The sequence below is a fragment of the Colletotrichum fioriniae genome (genome assembly GCF_027942845.1).
Source record: "Colletotrichum fioriniae strain IMI 355084 chromosome Unknown scaffold_3, whole genome shotgun sequence".
NCBI lineage: Eukaryota > Fungi > Ascomycota > Sordariomycetes > Glomerellales > Glomerellaceae > Colletotrichum > Colletotrichum fioriniae.
The window spans coordinates 3,242,215-3,261,501 of record NW_027076839.1 but is presented as its reverse complement, the minus strand read 5'-3'; the positions used below and the strand labels follow the sequence as shown (position 1 = coordinate 3,261,501).

General features: G+C 53.6%; 4 protein-coding genes across 4 annotated transcripts; 3 read left to right on the top strand and 1 right to left on the bottom strand.

The window, feature by feature from the left end:
• Positions 1–440: 440 nt before the first annotated feature.
• Positions 441–1,573, bottom strand: N0V96_003764 (uncharacterized protein; the record flags this gene model as incomplete). The annotated part of the gene is made up of 3 exons (XM_053190582.1): positions 441–667; positions 728–1,124; positions 1,235–1,573. 3 exons carry the CDS (start codon positions 1,571–1,573, stop codon positions 441–443), a joined length of 963 nt encoding a protein of 320 aa, XP_053051991.1.
• Positions 1,574–6,663: 5,090 nt separating this feature from the next.
• N0V96_003763 (uncharacterized protein) lies at positions 6,664–8,964 on the top strand (the record flags this gene model as incomplete). Its single annotated transcript, XM_065756935.1, has 5 exons — positions 6,664–7,645; positions 7,710–7,771; positions 7,837–8,208; positions 8,324–8,386; positions 8,455–8,964. The coding sequence occupies 5 exons, from the start codon at positions 6,664–6,666 to the stop codon at positions 8,962–8,964; spliced, it is 1,989 nt and encodes a 662-aa protein (XP_065614702.1).
• A 4,899-nt stretch (positions 8,965–13,863) lies between these two features.
• GRG1 (Glucose-repressible protein) lies at positions 13,864–14,136 on the top strand (the record flags this gene model as incomplete). Its single annotated transcript, XM_053190584.1, has 2 exons — positions 13,864–13,985; positions 14,043–14,136. 2 exons carry the CDS (start codon positions 13,864–13,866, stop codon positions 14,134–14,136), a joined length of 216 nt encoding a protein of 71 aa, XP_053051993.1.
• A 511-nt stretch (positions 14,137–14,647) lies between these two features.
• Positions 14,648–15,492, top strand: N0V96_003761 (uncharacterized protein; the record flags this gene model as incomplete). The annotated part of the gene is made up of 3 exons (XM_053190585.1): positions 14,648–15,049; positions 15,107–15,242; positions 15,302–15,492. The coding sequence occupies 3 exons, from the start codon at positions 14,648–14,650 to the stop codon at positions 15,490–15,492; spliced, it is 729 nt and encodes a 242-aa protein (XP_053051994.1).
• Positions 15,493–19,287: the final 3,795 nt, after the last annotated feature.

Sequence of the window (19,287 nt, the reverse complement as noted above, 5' to 3'; positions counted from 1 at the left end):
CGATACGCCGCCGCCGCTGCCCGCCACAGCCAATAAGGAGAAATAACCAGGCGTTTTTCAACTATCGATGAAAAGTGTACACGCCGAATGCTAGTGATTTGTCTAGAACGAACACCCACACCACTTTTCCCAAAATGTTTGATATCATGGCGTAAAAATAAAGACAAGGAGGTTTTGAGGCCCGTGAAAAGCGAAGGCAAGCCGAGACCCATTGTTGTGTGTACGCGTGAGCCGTTTGTGTATAGTGAGCCGATTACTCAGGTGAGTGAAGAGTAGCGGAAGGATCTCGACGAGGGATTAGGGCTGAGGCCGGGAATCGTAAAATTTTGAATGAGTTAAGCAGGAGAAGAAACAAATCGTGGCAACGTTCTCAATTTTGGGGGATTTGGTTGAATAAACTCTTTTTGGGCTTCCAGGCACACGCACGCGAGAAGAGCAATCTACTGCTCGTCCTCCACATCGTCGGCCTGAGTCTCGACAAAGGTCATGGTGACGCCCTCGCCGCTGACGTTCAGATTGACGGTATCAATGGCACCGCCGCTGACGCCTCGTGCGTTAAGCTCCTCAACTGCGCGCTTGACGACGTTGTTGTTGGTGGCGGGAACGACTTGGGAAACGGGGACGGAAGGATCGCGGGCAACGAGCTTCTCGGGGGTCATCTCGACGCCTGTTTCGTAGTGATTAGCCGCGTGTGCCTCGAGTATTCCAAGACTTATTTGTTACTTACCAGCAGGAACGCCAGAGCGAACGTACATGGTGGTGACCTTAGCACGGCGGCGAGGGGGCTGCTGGGCCTCGTCGGAGCGGGCCTTGACCTTCTGCTGAGCAACAATAGCGCCGGCAGGGCGGGGTGCAGCGGGGGTAGCGGGTGCGGCCTCAGCGGCTCCTCCGGTTCCAGGGCGTGCTGCCGCTTGCTGGTTGTTGTCGACGATCATGCCGACACCAGAGCCCTCCTTGCCAGTGCCAAGCTGGACCTTGGGTCCCTTAGTGAGGGCAACCTCGGCGTACTTCAGAGCGCGATCGAAACCAGAGAGATCTCGCTTCTCGGCGGGGCGGGCCTTGGTGAGCTGTACACGGGGAGCGATCTCCTTGCCCATTCCTTGGAGGGCTGCGATGGCTTGGGCCTGATTGGAGAGGTCATATGTTAGCTGATATTGGTCTGATAGTACTAGTGTCCGTGTGTGTCCCGTACACACAGACGTGAGCCGCCCGAAAGCTAGAAGATTCCACTAACCTCGTTGATCTGGTTGTCCGCGGACGAAGCAGTCACCGGCGTAGCACCTCCAACGGAAGCAGCGGCTTGCTGAGGAGGCTGCTGAGGGGTAGCCGGGGTAGCAGGTGCCGCGGGAGCGGCAGGGGCGGCGGCCGGAGCATTCGCAGCACCTTGAGCAGCATTAACTGCGGCGCCCTCCAGTACGTTCATCAACTGGGAGACGTCGTTTCTACCGCCAAATGAAATTTCACCATCACCCACCACCAAGGCAGGTGAATAAGCACCCAAGTTGATGTTCAAGGGCAGAGCGTTGAGCTGAGCGGCCAGGCCGGCAACGGCGAAGATATAGCGGTTGACCATCTTGTCGATCTGTTCGGATAGTCGGTGTTTCTGAGTGTGATTCGGGTAGAACGGCTCTTGGAAGAAGAGGCGAAGGGTGGTCTGCGGGACGGTGACACTAAATAATAGACGTAGAGTTGTATAATAAGGACACGACCAGCGGAAGAATTGAAGATAGCTTTTAAAAGTCTTGAAGAAGAGAGAGAAGAAAACCGAGAAGAGACAGGATACCAGTCGAGCACAGCTAAAGAAGAAATAGAAGAAAAGATCTGAAAAAAGCACGAGAATTTAGCTTTCATATATTTCCCCACGAGCCAAGATGAATGAGTTGAGACTGGAGACTAGCCACATGCTTGAGACACAGCCGCCAAGATGCCAAGAGATAGAGTCCCGTCGAAAGCCTCAAGTTGGTCGTGGGCCCTCAGACATTAGCAGAGGGGGCTACCGTCTGGGGTAGGCTCTTGATCGAGTCGGTACGGAGGCGCAAGCAGGGGGTGGTCGTCGTGGTCGAGGTGGGATTGCCCAGCTGGAAAGCTCCGAATAGCGCCAAGGGATGGCCGTTGGATGAGTAGGCTAGCGATGGTACATTGTAGATAATCCGCCCAGCGGGACTGGATATTGTTCAGCGTGAGGTCCAAGCAGTCACCGACGCAGTCGAGGCATGAAACGCAGGTGACACCAGAGACAGGCAGCGAGCCAATTGGGCAGGTCGGTTTGGGATATCCATCTGGGAGGCCAGCCGCGGTCGAGTGTGCAAGAGGAGGGCAATTCGAGACCAAGCTTGACGGAGAGACCTGACTAGGAGGTCTTGGCATCGTCGCCGTGCCTCTATGCGATGGCCGAGAGATGTCAGGTAGGATGCCAATTTTGGCCCAGAGATCCACGCTCTGATGTTGCCAGGGCATGGGAGGGCATGGGTGACCCCCCGGGACGCGTAGACAGATCCGACTCGACTCTCTGGCAGATGGTCGAGGGACGCAGTATTTGCAGAGTGGGTCAGTCGCTCATGAGACTTTGCCAAGCACTCCTGCGATGGTAGCTGGGACGTGCACTGCAACGATACTGCCCATTTCTCTGCGTCTCTCTGTTGATTTCTGCTTGGGTGGATGGGACGAAGGTGGCGGGTGAGCAGCAGCCTGGACGATACTCGGCGTTGGTGGATTTCGAAAGGAACAATCCAGAGGCTCAGAATTCCGCGTAGCATCTAAGCATACCTTCATGGTTGTGCCAAGGGGCGGATTATTCTCTTGGCACTTGGCGGGTCGCCGTATGGCCGGTGTCGTCTTCCGTCTGGTACCATCTTTACTACTTGCTGCCCCCCTCAGCAGGGCAGACTATCGAGCATCGATGCAACGGCCAAGAAGCACAAGAGATCTTCCCGGTATTGGCGTTGTCGGGTGCCGCGGCGGATGAAGTCTCCAAGCCCGCCAAGTGGCCAAGGGCAATCAGCCACGTCCCGGCCGTGTAACCTCTTGGACCGCGGCAGGCCGCACAGGTGAGAGACACATACTCTGTACGCAGAGCCGCTAGAGACTGAGTGAATCGGGTTGTTTTCTCCAGCGAGTGGTGCACAGTGCTGTTCGGCCCGCCTTCTCTACCCAATTGCCGGGATGGTGTCCCTGGCGGATGTTTCCTCAACTCCAGGTTGCGGATGATGGAAAGACGTCTAGTGGTGGGCAGAGGGGCAAACGCATGACAGTCGTGCCCCGATGGTTTGCCAATTGTCAAGTGTCAGGAGGAGCCCCAAGAACCCCGTGGGATGGTACAAAGCGAAAAAAGGGTCCAACTGCGTTCCGTGACAGAGTCTTGGGCCGGGTGGATGGATGGAGACTGGGATGCAATGTAGAGAGGACAGACGAGTTCGACCGAGCATGGGGAGTCTGAGGTCGATTGACTGCGAGTGCAGTACCGTTGGGAGTGTCCAGTGTCGAGTGCTGGATTTTCTCGTCTGGTGCGACACTCTCCCATACTGCTGCCCGTGTCTGAGACTTCGGAGTTGCGTGATAGTCGCCGTCGTAAGGATTCCACTGATGGTGGTCGTCTGTACATTGTTGTTTGCTCGGGCTCCGTTTTGTAGCCAAAATTAGCATTGGGTGCCGGGGACATCAGACCAAGCCCCTATTTTCCTAGTCTTGAACGGAAAGAGTCTGTTTTGCGGTTCTTGTGTAAGGTGTATGGGCGGTTTGCGGCTTGCCCCCATGACACACCATGTTCGCGAGTCTTCAATGCAGGCCGGCGGGTTGAGGCCTGCAGGATCTGCCCCAGTTCAAAGCGAACATGCACGTGCCTGACCCGCCTGGTTTCCGGCGAGAAGAAGGCAAACGAACCGGGGGAGAGCTTGAAGGCATTCAAATTTTGCAAAGTCAATGAGCCGGAAGTCGAATCAGTGCCATTGCCCGTAATCAGGATTGCTGTGTGTTGCCTCGTTGTTTGTACGGTAGGACCGTTGAAAAGACTTTGTTGATTGTGGAAGGAAAGAGTTCGCGCTCGCCTCAAGGACAGGGCGAGGTTTCCAGGCTGCAAGTAGAGACTCTGACAGGTTTTCCTTCCTGCCTTGCCAAACACCTAAACTCTGGTGTCCAGCTCCTGGCCCTGTCATGTCTACACTAAGGTACCTGCATGGCTCACCTCAGGTTTCTCACCAAGCGCATCCCGTGCACTTTTTGCTCTGTACCTTACATCAAATCTGCATCCAACGTCCGTACCTCCCAGAAGCTAAGGTATGGAAGGTTCATACATTCGGCTGGATTTCTCATCAGCCTAGGAAAAAGTGTGACGGTCGTCCATTCTTGATTCGATGCAGCTAATCTTTGACTTGATATTAGGTTAACCAGCCGAGAGGCTACTACGCGGCGGCTGTCGCCATCTTTAGTGCGCCGTCTGTGATCAACTGTCATCTCCTTTCCGCCATGTGGTCCGGCGTCGAGTGTGGAGGGAAGGAAGAATAAAGCTTCGTCCGGAAGAGACGGCGCGGAATGGCTGGTCTTGGGAGTCTAAAGTCTTGGAAACCAGCCTGTCAACCACTTGTGGCACGTCTTGGGCAGCGCGAGTCCTTCCGCATAAGCAACTCTCCAGCGGCCCCATTCCCAATGTTGCAGCTTCATTTTCTGGGGAGCAAGTGTCTCTTCGCCATTGGGTCCGCAAGCCGATGCTCAAAAGACAAGAGTTTACCAAGACCATCCATCGGCGCTCTTGGCTACGTCCAAGTGTTGTCATTTCGTCCACCCTCTACGAACAGACAGACTCTAAATCTCTTGAGTCTGGGGGCCAAGACTCCAGGCAGCCTGGCCTAGATGGCAATGGCCGCGCATTCTGCACCGGAATTGTTTGTTTCGAGAATCGAGACCTGGTCAACACAAGCTTACTTGGCTATTCCATCTTGGCTCTCGTCCAGAGTCGTAGTCTACCCCTTGAAGGCGTCCATGCACCCTACGATCCCATCCACCTGCAACGTTGGTCGTCGACAAATGTTGCCTCTTCCAAGTGCCGACAGAGGAAGAAGAGCAATGATTGCATGGGTCTGTCGCTCCAGCGAGAACGAACTCCCCCGTCCTACATGGACCCCGGGCCCGTTGGTCAGGAATCACAACAGCGGATGTTCCCAAAGGTTACACTCCTCGTCTTTGCCGATATTCGTCGCCCGCCCCGGTTGCGCAAGGCCTTGTCCGCACGAAAACACGCTTACCTCTTCAGACGGATGCACCGTCACTGCCTCAAGCTTTCTGTCATCCAAGCCCCTTGGACGCAAACCTCGGTGCTCACAGTCGGCCAAGCCGGTCAAACGGCACTAGAATGCAACTCGAGCAATTGTGACAGCACCAGCAGCCGCGGTGATCTCCTACGAGAGACCAGCAACAATTCGAGGCCGCGCGCAATTGTCTCATTCGTCGCATATCCTCCAGACAATCCGAAAATAGCTCTCGCGGGTGATCTGAGACGTTCGCGAACCTCGACCGCTATCTGATTGAACTCTTAGACGAACTGGTTTCTATCGGTGCTCCATTCATGCGTTCGGACTACCTAGGCCAGCAACTCGGAACCTATTGCGAATGTTGGTGGCGGGCTTCTAAAAAAGGGACTCTTCCAACGACCCTTCTAAGCAGCATCAAATGTCATTGTCTCAGGAACTCGCCTGTACGATGTACGGGGTAATTACCGCAAGGGTTTTCCAAGATGAACATATTACCCGCCGCCCTTTGAGTCTCTTTTTTGTTTGGTGGCTGGGCTGAGCGGATGGTCGAACCCAAGCTGTGCTGTGGGCTCCGTCCCCAAACGCACCCAAAACAGCGAAACATCGCGGGATATCTCCCTGGCACTTGCTCGTCGCTAATCGTACACGCCAAGGCCAACCCTCAGACGCGCCAGTTGGTCTAGCCGGTCTGGAAGACGCGGGAGGAAGAGGAGGCCACCTTTTGATTGTCCTGGAGCCCTGGACCAATTCACCAATACAATGTCTCGACTCGTCTTCGCGTTTCTACCATGCACGAGCTCTCTCTGGTAGCGCTGCCGCAGGTATCCTATATCGTGGACGGAATATTACAACAGCCGGTTCAGACGCTGCTTCGGGGGGGGGGGGGCTCTTGGCACCGCAAATTTCGCCTCAAACGTCTCTCGACGTCCGGACTAGTGCCCGTCCCTTCTTCAACCAAGTTCATACACTCACCATGCAGTCACCGAGACTTCACTTGAAGAAAATCAGGGGGAATTTCCCTCATGCATGCATTGCATTTACTGCACCTCAATTACTCGATGAGTCTCAACAAGTTGCTGAAATCATCGGACCACCTCGCCAAGAGGTCGATGGGAAAGATGATTCGCCGATCCCAACTTGTGACTGGCCAGCGCCAAACTGTCGTGCGGCGTGCCGCGCTGGTGCAGTAGCCGCGTCTTACAGTATGTCGCCTACGGAGTATCCGTACTGCGTACAGAATCCTGCTGCTGACAGGCATCAGTGCGAGCCAAACGTCAACTCATCACCGACGTAGTCGTTAGGGCATCTTTCCGCCTCTCTCATCCCGCCTTACCTTGCCCATCCATAGCTATAGCACCACCGGTCCATTCATCGTCTGACTCTTGTTCGACACCTCTTTGCTACTTTCGTTTTCTCGATCATGTCGGCGAAAAGCTTCGCTGAGTCAAACACGTTCTATCGGCCCGTTCACTCATGGCAGACGGAATCTTGGAGGAGGCCTCTCGTCCTCGCAGTCGTTCTATTCGTGCTCTGGTCGTGGAAACTCAGTGAATGGTTCTATGGCCGCAATGTAATCCTTCATCCCGAACAAGGCCCCTTCCCAGTCTTCACCGATTGGGATAACATACCCACGAGCGAGAAGCTCCTCTGGGTGCGATGCGAGCTACCCGGCATGTTCCCTCTTGGCCGTGGCTACATGTGCGCCCGATTGACCGTGCCGATGGATTACCAACGGCCCTTGACTCAGTCTGCCGATAATCCCAAGGTCCATGTCGCCATGGTTCTCCTCCCCGCTCTCGGCCACGGCCTAGAGACGGGACGTTTCTCCGAGTCCCCGCTTCTCCTCAACCCCGGCGGACCCGGCGGGCCAGGCACCACTTTCACCTTCCCGCCGTTCGGCCCCACTATCCAGGCCGCCGCCGGAGGCAGCATCGACATTATCGGCTTCGATCCCCGCGGCATCGGCGCCACGACCCCACGGGCTGACTGCTTCGTCGACACCAAGCCCGGCGAGCAGCCCTCGGCAGCGGCCAACAACCTTGCTTATATGCATAGATTGACTTGGCTGGCAATGGCTCACGATATTGGTCTGCCGAATTCTGCTTCCGGCGCTTTGGACCAGCTTGCACAGCGTGCTAGGGCATTATCCAAGTTGTGCTCCCAAAAGGATGTCGAGGAGGGCGGTTTCGAATACATGGCCACGCCGAATGTAGCGGCAGATATGAAGAGCATCATCGCCGCCCACGACGCCTGGCTTGAGGACAACGGGTTCGATACCACGGCACTCGGTGCCGACATGTTGTCACCCAGCGAGGCTGCTCCCCCTTCGACAAAGGGGAAACTAGTCTACTGGGGGTTCAGCTACGGCACGTTCCTAGGACAAACCTTCGCGGCCATGTATCGTAAGCGATGACCCAATGTTCTTCATGTGAATTGATAATGTCTGACGTTGTTTGTGTCCCATAGCCGATGCGGTTGGGCGACTAATTCTGGATGGTGTCGTTGATGCCAAGGAGTACGATATGCCCGTGAGTTCGTATCCGTCACATATCGTCGTTCACAAGGTCACTTTGATGCTAAAAAGGTGTGTTAGACGTGGATCTCGGCCATGCGAGATGCCGACGCAGTCCTGGACAAGTTCTTCTTCTACTGCCACCTCGCCAGGGACGCATGTGCCCTCTACCGCCTAGGCGACGGTGGCCCAGAGAAAATCAAGCAGCGATACGAGCAGACAATGGCCAAGCTCCGGGCTAATCCGCTCATCGTTGTCTCCCGCGCGGGACACATGCCCATCGTGCTGCTGGAGGCCGACATACGGAAACTGCTCTTCACCTCGCTCTACTCTCCCACCAAGGTCTTTCCCTTGTTGGCCGTTCTCCTGAACCGACTGCATGTGGGCGATGATTTATCCGACGTGGTGGTTGCGCCTGATTTCGGCTTCACCTGTGACGCGGATCTCAAGATGGTTATTTATCCAGAGGAGAGCTCCAAGGCGATCGGATGCAGTGACCGGAGGTACAAAGTAAGGCAAACATGAGCCAAGGCTCAAGAACGTGTGCTAAACGAGCCTTTTCCACCAGCGTAACGAGACTTTGGAACAAGTCTTTGACAAGGTGTCCAAGGTCACCTCTTTCGCCGATGTCGTGAGTCCCATCTACCAGTCTTACTTCGGAGTGAAGAATTAATCAGCTGACCCCCTCCCGCCTCCAAGTTCTTCCCTCTCATGATGCACTGCGAAGGTTGGGACATCGAAGCCAAATTCCCCTCCGCGGACTGGGACGCGAAACTCGAATCCCCAGACCCCGTCAACACCTCCTTCCCGATCCTCTTTGTCGGAAACACCCACGACCCCGTCACGCCGCTCGCCCAGGCCGTCGCCGCGTCCCGGAAATTTGTCGGCGCCGGCGTCTTTGAGCTCGAGGCCGAAGGGCACTGCACCCTGGCCGCAACGTCGATCTGCGCTATACAGAAGATGAGGGCGTATCTGCACAAGGGCGTCGTGCCGCCGCCGGCCACGGTTGCTGCTGACGGACGGATTGCCCGGTGGGATAAGTGCAAGGCCGACGAGCGGCCTTGGAAGCCTTTCCCGGCTGAGATGGCGGCGGAAGGAGAAGAGGGTGGGCTGCGCGCGGAGGAGGTGCGTGTCTTACAGGGGTTGAGGGATGTGCATGCCGAGATTGTCGGCCGGTTGACGCCGCCATTGAAGCTTCGTTTGCAGTAAGGGCATGTTCGCGGGCGTCTTGCCGGCTCTGAGGCTATGTTGCTCAGACGGCATCATTGTACGTCTTTGGGCGTCTCGGAGACAATTCGGCTTCGGGTAGCACATTGCGGAATTTCTCGATGGCACGATTGGAAGAAACGTGGAGCCTTCTCTGGAATCTGGATCCAGTTTACCCTACATCGCAAGCTCGCCGGCACGCGGTGAGGCGAGCAAGTGGATGTAATGGTAGTGGTGTGCGTCGTGATGCCCGATTTCTGCCCGATATTGTCTCACTCTCACGTGTATGAAGGGGGAGGTTACTTGGACTCGAGAAACACCTCATATATCATTCAAGATCGTCACAGATGTGCCGATAACACACACACACACACACACACAGATGGATGCCCAAGGTAAATTCTAGGCCTTCAAGCATAAAACTTTAATCACGCCTAGCTACGTTGCATGGTGCGTGCCAACATGTAAACATACGAGAGGCGTTCCATGGCACCCGGGAGTCCTGCACAGAATGCTGCCATCAGCGCCGGCAGGTATCTCGTACCAACAGAAGCATACAGCTTACGTGCCGCGCAGCCTCGGGATTCCTCAAGCCAGATGAAAATATCGAGACAATGAAGTTGGGGTTGATAGGGCGCCTCAGCATTCTCTCACTTGATAGAACATCAACGCTGTCAGATAGCTATGCCACTTGACTGCCACAAGTGGATTCTGTCGGTTTCAAGGTGCAAACTCCCTCCTCTCCGATGATTGGGCCTGTTGTTGATTTTCATTTGATTTTTCACATAACATCAGCACGGTATGGGGTATTCAGAGTCCCCTCAATTCACGCATGGCCCCAGTGAATCTGCGTCTGCGGTGTAACCTCGATGAAGGCGGTGATCTGACGTCTGCGGGGTTGGACCATGTCATTTCTGGCCCTTGTTCGCCAGATCTGTTATTCCACTTGGAAGTGTATTCAGATCCATTGGTCTCAGCCCGAGAGCTATCAACCATTCCGAAGTGATTCCAGGTCGCTGGTGTTAGGCACAAACGCCATTTGGACTGGGAGGTTGTGACTCTACTGGAATTTCGCGGTCCTGTGTGAGGAAGAAGCGGATGGGGATTTTGTTCGTTCGTTGCCATCTGTCAATCGTAGGTTTCTGGTTCTCGTTAGCAGCTATTAGTTTTAAGGATCTTATTTAACATCTTCGGACTCTGGAAAGATCGAATTCTGGAGCGTGTCGTTGGTAACTTTGGCAGACTTGGCATATGGGACGTAGTCCACTGTGTTCGTCCTCTCGCGGTGCCCTCCCAACAGTAACGTTAAAATCAATGGGTAAAGGAAACGGGGGACAAGATATTGGAAATATAGAGAACAGAAGACGAGGTATTGAGAGGTTGAGATGGGAGAGGAGGACTACCTCTTCCCGGGCGAACGAATATCACTCTTGAGCATGCTCCTCCTCGGTGCTTACTTGCCCAGTCTTCAAAGCTACACATGCTTGACGGGCCACATTCATTCTCTGCGAGCGCAGCTCGTTCCAGGCAGATTCTCCCGTGTTAAGCCAACAAAGGCAGAATAACAACAAACTTACCCCTCAGTCAAGGGTACAGCCACCGAGCGGTTTGCCCCTGGAATCCGAGACCTGAGGTCGAGATTCGAGATGCCCCGCGCCCCCATCGCCGAACGGAGTTACCCGCCGATGCGGTCGATGACCAACTGTAGCATCGATCATCAGGGGCTGAGAGAACCGCTGCACGGAGAAAGGCTGGGTAGGCGGGGGCCACGCCAGGCGCGCCTTAGCGTCCACGATCGACGCATCGTTCCATATCTCGGTGCCGCTTCTCCTTGTGTCTTTTGCACGGGCAAGTCGATCGGGCGCATTCCCCAACTGCAACAGCCCGCGTGCCCATGGAATGGCATGGAGGGGTAAAGCCAGGGGCGCCGACGGCTGCACTGACCAGAAAGACACGCGGCGAGAAGCTATTGAAAGACAGTTCGTATGAGGAGCCTAACTTAGGACAATAAGCCGCGGCTTCGTCTGAGTCTCGGGTTCAGGCTAGAGTTGACAAGCACAAGGCGTAGAGATGTCCAAGGGGCAGGCAAGCTAGGACTGTCAACAAGCACTGACAACAAGCTTACACGAGGAGCTTAGAATTGGGTCGCCAGCCCAACAAAAGCTTGACGACGTAGCTCTGCGGCGGCGGGGTTATAGGTTACTCCGAGGCTCATGTCCTGACGACGCTAGGCCCCGCTGATTGACATAACACGGCCTTACCTTATTGAGTGGAATGCGGATATGTAGGTATTAGTTGTGTCTAAGAATGAGACGTGCCCAGCCGAGGGGCAGAAGAGGGGTAGCAATCGGGTTCCTCAAGGTCCGCGGTAGTGGCTTGAGTGCTTCAGAAGCAAGATGGACATCAAGAGCAATTACTGATGCGTTTTTTGTTTTGTTTTTGGCGATGTCGTTAGTGTGACGTAGTTTCCGTGGGATGTTTTCGGATTCGGGAAGTCGGACAATGGAGACACGGTATAAGCAAACCGGGAGGAGGCAAACGTCGCGACGAGGGGCACGAGATCAAAAGCTGGTGTACGTAGGCGAAGATCTGAGAGTGGATACGATGTGCAACGCGGCCCAGCGAAAATTCCGCATGTCGTCGTGCACGAATTCTGTCAACCGAATTGATGGCGGCGTGAGACGGTACGAGCAGATGTGCCTAATGCTCTCCCATAAGAAAGTACTTGCTCTGTTGGGAAATGCATCGGTCTTTTTCTCGCATCGTATTCGTCCGTCCAAGGGGTAAAGCTGGGCCATGCCGCAATTGTGGCATCAGCATCACATGAGACGCAGCGTGGAGAATCCCCCATCCTGCAGGACAATCAGCCGCCTTTGACCGGAGAAGAACGTCCGAGCATGAGCTGAGAGTCACAGAGTGTACCGATAATAAGGTATGGAGCAGGAGGCAAAACTCTGAGGGACGGGAAGGGTAGGAGACGGGTCTTCTTCCCGCATCGTGTTGTGATTGTTCCCAGTGGCTCCTTCATCAGGGATCTCGATGACATACAGGCGTGCTTGCTGTGGAGGGGCGAATCGGGAAACAGTCAAACTGTTTCGTAGGTTGCGGGAATTCGCCGGGCTGCGCAAGTGCAAATTGAAACCCGCATCTTGCCGCATCCAGACTCCATACTCCAGGAGGCAGAGGGGCAGAAGCGGACTCTGCGGGTTGGCAGCTGCGATGTTGTCTGGTTTCTCGAACGCTTTGGGCGGTCCAGAACGGTCCTTGGGTGGCTTGCTAGACCCAAAGCACAAAGCTACCTGGCGGTGTCGTCACTTCGCATGGAGCTCTATTGCAGTACAGCGAATCAGCAACACGGTGGTTGGCGCTGTCCAGTAGGCTCATTGATCTGTGCTCACCCGGTGAAGCTGAGTTCGTGTGGTTGATGCTTGTTCAAAGCTCTCCCGTCCCGTCGAATCTGCTTTTACTGCTTGCCCTCTTTGCGCTCATCGTGTGATCCACTGTGGCTGCGAGCCTGCTTGGCTTCCTTGGGTGAGACCAGGAGAGTGTGGAGGTGTTTTCCAATAATGGGAGATGATGGGAGATGATGTCCCGGAGAGGGTGGGGAAAGTAGACGGCATGATCGAGATTTGCAAAAATGCCATGCTCTTTGAAGACAAGACGAGTAGGCTGGTTGGCTGTCCACTGCTCGCAATCGACAAACTGACGTATTTTTGTGGCTAGCATTACGCGACTGACGCGAGAATGGACATGTCTTCTTTGCATGTGGCAATGGCTGTCTAGGTTTGCTGCAAACGCGGATGGGCCAACGACAATGCAAGTCCCATCGTATCGTGCACCTGGAGATGTAAGTGGGGTCCTTCTGTGGCATGGGGCCGCAAAAATTTAGAGTACCGCAAAGTAGGTACGTATCGTGGGATGCTGAAAGTGGAAGTCCAGCCTCAGGCCCATACACAGGAGGCACCTACCTAGGTCCACTGTCCAGGTCTATGCGGGGACACTACGAATCTCGTACATACCCACCTAGGTATGACGTTAGTGCGTCTACGTCCTCCTGACGTCACTTTGGAGGTGCACGGTAGGCAGCTTGCCCAAAGCTTCTGCAGGCTGCAAGAGCTGTAGGTAGCTCTCCTCATCTGTGGCTGGTGCGACTGCACCCAAACAGACATGGAAGGTCCGCATGGAGCCACCTGGGCCACCTCTTGGTCATTTTCGATAGAGATCTCCCTTCGGTCTCTGGGCATTGGCCATACGATCCATCTTCAGCTCCCACTAACTGGAGTAACTGCGAAGAATGTCACAGTCTATGACGACATTTCTTCAGTTCACATGATAGACCCTGAGCGTCTTTGCCAGATGGGGTGAAACTGCGCTCTAGCCATGAGTGGGCAAGCCCGGAAGAGGGGCAAGACACGCGCAGGGAGAGACAAGCCCGATAGGCACGGCCCAAACTATTGCATTCGGGAACTTGACAAGGGATCAAACGAGGGGGAGGGGCAGAGGGCCAGAGGCAGGTAGATGGAGGGGCAATCCGCGAGGTAGGTAGGTACCTTCCCACGTTGTGCCGGAGAGGGAGGTACCTCCTTCCTTGAGGTGTCGTCGTTTCCCATTCGTGAGGTGCCCTCCTTCCTTGCCGACGGGTATTCGAATGATCGAACTCAACCTGTCAGCGGGGCACCTTCCGCAAGGCAGAAAGGCACCACGCCGCGAAGAGGCAGTAGCTGCCTTCCCTCCAGACGAGAAGGCGCCTCGAGACTGCTGCCAACTTGTTATATAAACCTCTTCTTCCCACCACTTCAGCCGTCCGTTTTCTTCTCTTCATCACACTCGCAATCAATCAACCTGCAACATAAACAAACAACACCACCAACCAATCAACCAAACAACCCAACCTACTTCACAATGGAGACCATCAAGAACGCCGCCAACTACGTTTCCGAGTCTGTCCAGCAGGCCGGTGCCACCGCCTCCAAGGAGACCAACAAGCAGGTCGCCAAGGATGACAACGTCTCCATCGGCAACCGGTAAGACTCCTCTCACTTACATGTGCATCATGGCTTTGGACTAATATCTTTCTTCAGTGCCTCCGCTGCCAAGGATGCCGTCAGCGACAAGGTCGACGAGCAGAAGCACGACTTCAAGGGCGAGGGCTACAAGGAGCAGGCCAAGCACTAAATCATTCCCACGATACCCAAACACCAGGGAATTTTCAACGGGCAGGCGTTTGGAATGGATACGGACATGCAATGAGGCAGGAATACCTGGGAATTGATCACGGATCTTCTACCTAGAATAGCTTTTAATGCCACTGCATTGCTAAGATCATATCGAGTTTAGATTTTCCAGTGACATGTCCTTGTTAATACTTCATATTTGGAATCTACACACAATCTTCTCTTCCCTTCAATACTACGGAATATAATCGAATAATATCATCATCAATCCACAGCTCGTCTGATATTATAATGATGTCTATTCGATGCAACGCCTACCCTTGCATAATTCCCGAATTGTCTCCACCCGATTCGATGCTTTCTCCACACCGGGCCTGGCGTTCCGGTGCACGGATCCCTGACCTAAACGTCGCAAGATTGCTGGAGTGATTACCTATTGCTGGCGCGATTCAACTTCATCAACAACCACCAACAACGAATAGAGCCAATTGCACGACACTCTTCTGCCTACCATGCCTAACACACCTTCAAGCTTGCCGCCGGACCTGTTCGACCAGACTACCCTCATTTCGCTGGCCGCAACCGTCGTCCTCTTGTCTATAGCTATCGCTGTGTCCCGTCGAGTCCTCCACCCCGCCACATCGACGAGCTATCGCGTGCTCTTCATCTGGCACGCCTTCGATGCCTTGATCCACTTCTTCCTCGAGGGGAGCTTCCTCTATCACTGCTTCTTCTCTTACATCCCTCTCGCCGACGTGCCCGACGCCGACCTCAGCGGTTTCCACCCGACCCCGGCCAACTTCCTCGGCCACTCGGATCGCATCTATGGCGCCCAGGCGGGCGGAAACAATCCCTTTGCGCAGTTGTGGATGGTTTACGCGCGGGCCGATAAGAGATGGGCCGGTGCGGACTTGGTATGTTGCCGAAAGAGACTAATTCAGAGGCGAGACGTTGGCTGACTTGAAGGGCAGGGTGTGATTTCGCTAGAGCTCTTGACGGTGTTCGGCGCCGGACCGCTAGCCGTATGGATCTGTTACAGCATTGCTAAGCGTGACCCCAAGGTCAACATTTGGATGATTGTCATCGCAACTGCGGAGCTTTACGGCGGTGAGTTCGCGATTGATACACGGGGTCCGAGAACGAGTGGCTCAACTAACATGTTCTAGGATTCATGACCTTCTGCCCTGAATGGCTGACCGGAAACATCTACTTGGACACGAGCAACTTCATGTACCTTTGGGTGTACCTTGTCTTCTTCAACATGTTGTGGGTCTTCATTCCCATCTATGCCATCTACGTGGCATATGGGGAGATCTCTGCTGCTTTCAAGGCCCAGGGCGTTAGGAAGAACCTTTGAGCGTATGTCTTGAGGCCAAGGGAGCTATTCGTGTATTATGTGATGTCAGTCGTCACCCGATCCCCCTTTGGTAGTCTCGATCAACGCAACTTGCGTGCTTTCGACTTTTTAAATTCTCTCGTCCATTCCCATTTAGTAGCTATTTTGCCTTGCATTGAAAGCTCGCATTGTTACTGCAAAATCTTCTCTCAAAGGTGTTCATTGTCGAAAACTGGCATGTCCTCCTGATACACATCGTACTCGTATTTATTGCCCATGCGGTCGTCCCTCAGTCGAGTCTGTCCCTGTTCATAGACGGTCTTGCGCAACGTCACGGCAGGTCCCAGAGCATCAGTGTAGATTCCAAGTCTTCGTAGCTTTGGCATAAGCAGATTCATGACATCTTCAACAAGAGGCTGGTGTAGTGACGTAGCCGATACTGAAGCCGTCCAGACCAGCAATGTCAACTCACTTCTACATGGCATCTGCTACTGTCGTAGGGGAGCCGATAGTAGGCGGGGAGATACCACCCATGGCTGGTTTTCCGCCAATCAAACGAGGCCGCCAGACTGGTGTCTTCGGCGTGGGCTTGAAGATGTCCTGGAGTCTCCTAGTCTCGTTCGAATCAATCTGGTTAATGTCTTCATCAAGCGGTACTTTCATCATGTCGATACAGGTCCATCAGCTCAAGAGCACCAAACCACTGAAGCTTAAGATTTCTCGTTGTCCGTGACCTGATAGCATGATACTTGCCTACGCAAGGACACCTGATCTTTGAGAGATTCAATGAAACTCTCTTCAGTTGAGGCCATCCCCGATGTTCATCACGCGAAGTATGTGTTTTCCAGGGTGTAAAGTTTAACAGTTGGTATTCCCGCCCAAGACATCGTGCTGAAAACCAATGTCGAAAGGTCATGCGGTTTTGATGTCGCCAAGATCCTCTTTCTTCAGCCGTAGACTTGGGGCTTCGGCGTTTCCCCTTAATGTGATCGAGCTTTCGACCACCCACGGCAGGAAAAACATAGGGTGCCTTAAGCAAGATGCATGCCCGAGCAACTGAAGTGATAGCAACTTCATTTCTATTCGCAATATTATCCGACACCAACGCCTCGCGGCCGTCACTCATCAAGTGCATATCTGAGCCGACTTCTTTGGTCCGGTCACTGGGCTTGAACAGCCCACAACCGAGCGTGCCCCACGGTACCACAGCCATGCCCTCTGCCCGGTGCATCGGGTAAATTGCAAAGTCCCGGTCAGCCGGAGATTGGGGAGGCCGATGTACGTGATTTGGAGCTTCTTGAAGCTCACCTCGATAGAGAGGTCCAGACTCTTCGTGCCGTTTCCACCAGATTCAGATTGTTGGCGGGATGGCTCACCCCGCGATTTGAAGTTGCCTGTGTACTTCGTCGCAAGACGCCGCCCGTTGTTGGTTAGCCACTCGCCCAACCACTTCTCAGACTCTTCGCCCTTCATAGCTAGACGCAGAGAGCTGCGTTGGGGTTCGTTCGCGACAACATGGGGGAAAACTATGCAGATTTGTGCTCATGTGTCAAGAAAGTTCCCTTTTTGCTCGTAGAAAGATTCAAGTATTTCAAACGCAGTCTCCTTCATGTATTCGCCGAGGGAACCATTCGTCGTCTCTCTAAATTTCATTGTACCAAGGCATATTGGACTAACAGAGATCCCCCACAGTTGGGACTACTGACTGATGGCGGCCAAGTAGGCTCTTCGGGGGTTGGATGACTGGCCGAATATGCGTGGCGTGATCGGCTGATTGCCTTGTGTGTGTTTGTGTCATTGGAAGCCAGAGGCAGATACGAGCGGACTCCTCGTTGCGGAGCAAGACCGATGATACATTCTTCCCGTCAATTAGTCACGAATTGAAGAGGGCATAACCGTTCGGGTTGCCAGACACAGAGCCTGCAGGCACTTGTATGATATCACGAGTTGAAGTTACTGCAGCCAGGAAAATGCTTTCTCATATCTACGATTCCAGGCGAGTGCGATCAAGTCGTCCGCCTCTCCAAGACATCATTACAGCATCGCCGCTTAGCACTGGCATATGGGTTAGCATGCACATGATCGTGGCTGGCAAACGTTCTTACGCAAGCGGCATGCTGTTCCATGGTAAGCTCAAGTCTTGTGGTACAGCATCAATCGACAGTAGACGGGGACTTACACCTATGAGACCAGCACCCGCATTATTCTTGACCGTACATGGCATGCCTTGCCTGCCGCAAAAGCGCTTGACCGGGAAGCCTTGCTTGCGTTCCGGCTCGGCCAAGGTATTGAGGATTTGGTCACACTGTTTGAGGACGTCAGCACCAGTTGTCGGTAGAGGCTATGAGTACTCACGCAGTAGACGAATTGCCCCTATCAGAATTAGTCGCGTGTCCCCTGTCAGGAAATTTCACAATTGAGTTACTCGCGCCATCACAAGTGAGCGCAGGGTCGCTCGTTCCGTAGCTACACCATCTTGTATTGTCGCCGTCAGCAGCAGCAGCTGGTGCATATCAGAGCGATGAATCCGCATTTTTCATGGCTTGATTAGAATGAACTTGGAGAAGTGCGACTAGGCGATTCAGATTAAGCCGATGATGAGACAAAGATGTCCGCGAAATGAAATAAAACGCCAGCGTATAAGTATCACGTTGGTCAGGAGTCAAAGTTGGCGATGAGCAGAGTCGGTGACGTTGGAAATCCCGTTCACCAAAGTTAAGAGCCGTAAGGCCGAAAAATCCACTGAAGAGGAGGCTTGCAAATCGTCAACTTGGCTAACGAACTATCTGGATCGTGAAGTTTATGCTTTCTTGATAGTGGACCAAAAGATGTCCTTCTTGTTATTCTCGTTGGTCTAAATCATTACCCTTAGGAAGTCAAATTAATTGAACGCAACTTAACCCCATGAACCTCCCTGCTTGTTGGATATCCTACGAGGGAGATACGGGAAGCCGATTGATATGCTTCTGAGTTCTGCTTCTTCTAGAATGATCCGGCTTTGTAGACCGAGCCGTATTAGCTGCTGCACTCATTCTAGTTGGCGAGGTGAAGTATGAGGATGACAGCCACTATTTTACCAAATTCCGTCAGCTCAGCTGCCCATAATCTGCGTGAGACTAATAGAGGAAGGGGAACATAGAGGTTTAGACACTTTTCGAAGCTCAAGAGCGTCCGGGTGACATATAGTAGTGAATATCCATGCCGAAATGCAGACGAGATGAAGCATAAAGCTGGTGAGAGCTGGGCATCCCGGAGCCAAAGCATGCAGAACTTTGCCAAGCTCGTGACATATAGTGTTGCTTCTTCAAGCTCCAACCGAGGTATCCGGGTATCAGCTAAGGGAAACAAAGGTTATGGTTTCCATAAACTGGTGGTCGGAAATAATTTCTCAATCTAGTCTACCAAAGCCAGGCAGCGTCACCTGATCAACTAGCTCGGCCAATACCACGACCCATCACCCAAGCCATGAATTGGAATGTATTGTCAAGAGGAAATAACTGGCGGCAGACATGGCGGCTACTCTGTCTCAAGACCGCCAGTATGAACGCTTTGAGAGTTTTCGTATGCCTATTCGCCGTAGGTTGTCTGCGTGTGGTCGCTGAGATATTTATGTGAACCAGTATTAGAAGTAGAACGAGAGCAATGGCTCGATACGAGCTACAAAACTCTTTCGACTAAGGTACTTGGATATGGTATCAGGACTCCTGATGGGACTCGTATCAATCGAGGAAAGCTCCATACTATCTGTCTCATACCGGCCAATTGAGAAGCCATGGTCAAAGGCTTTTGAGATAGCACTGATACGTTCTCACATGT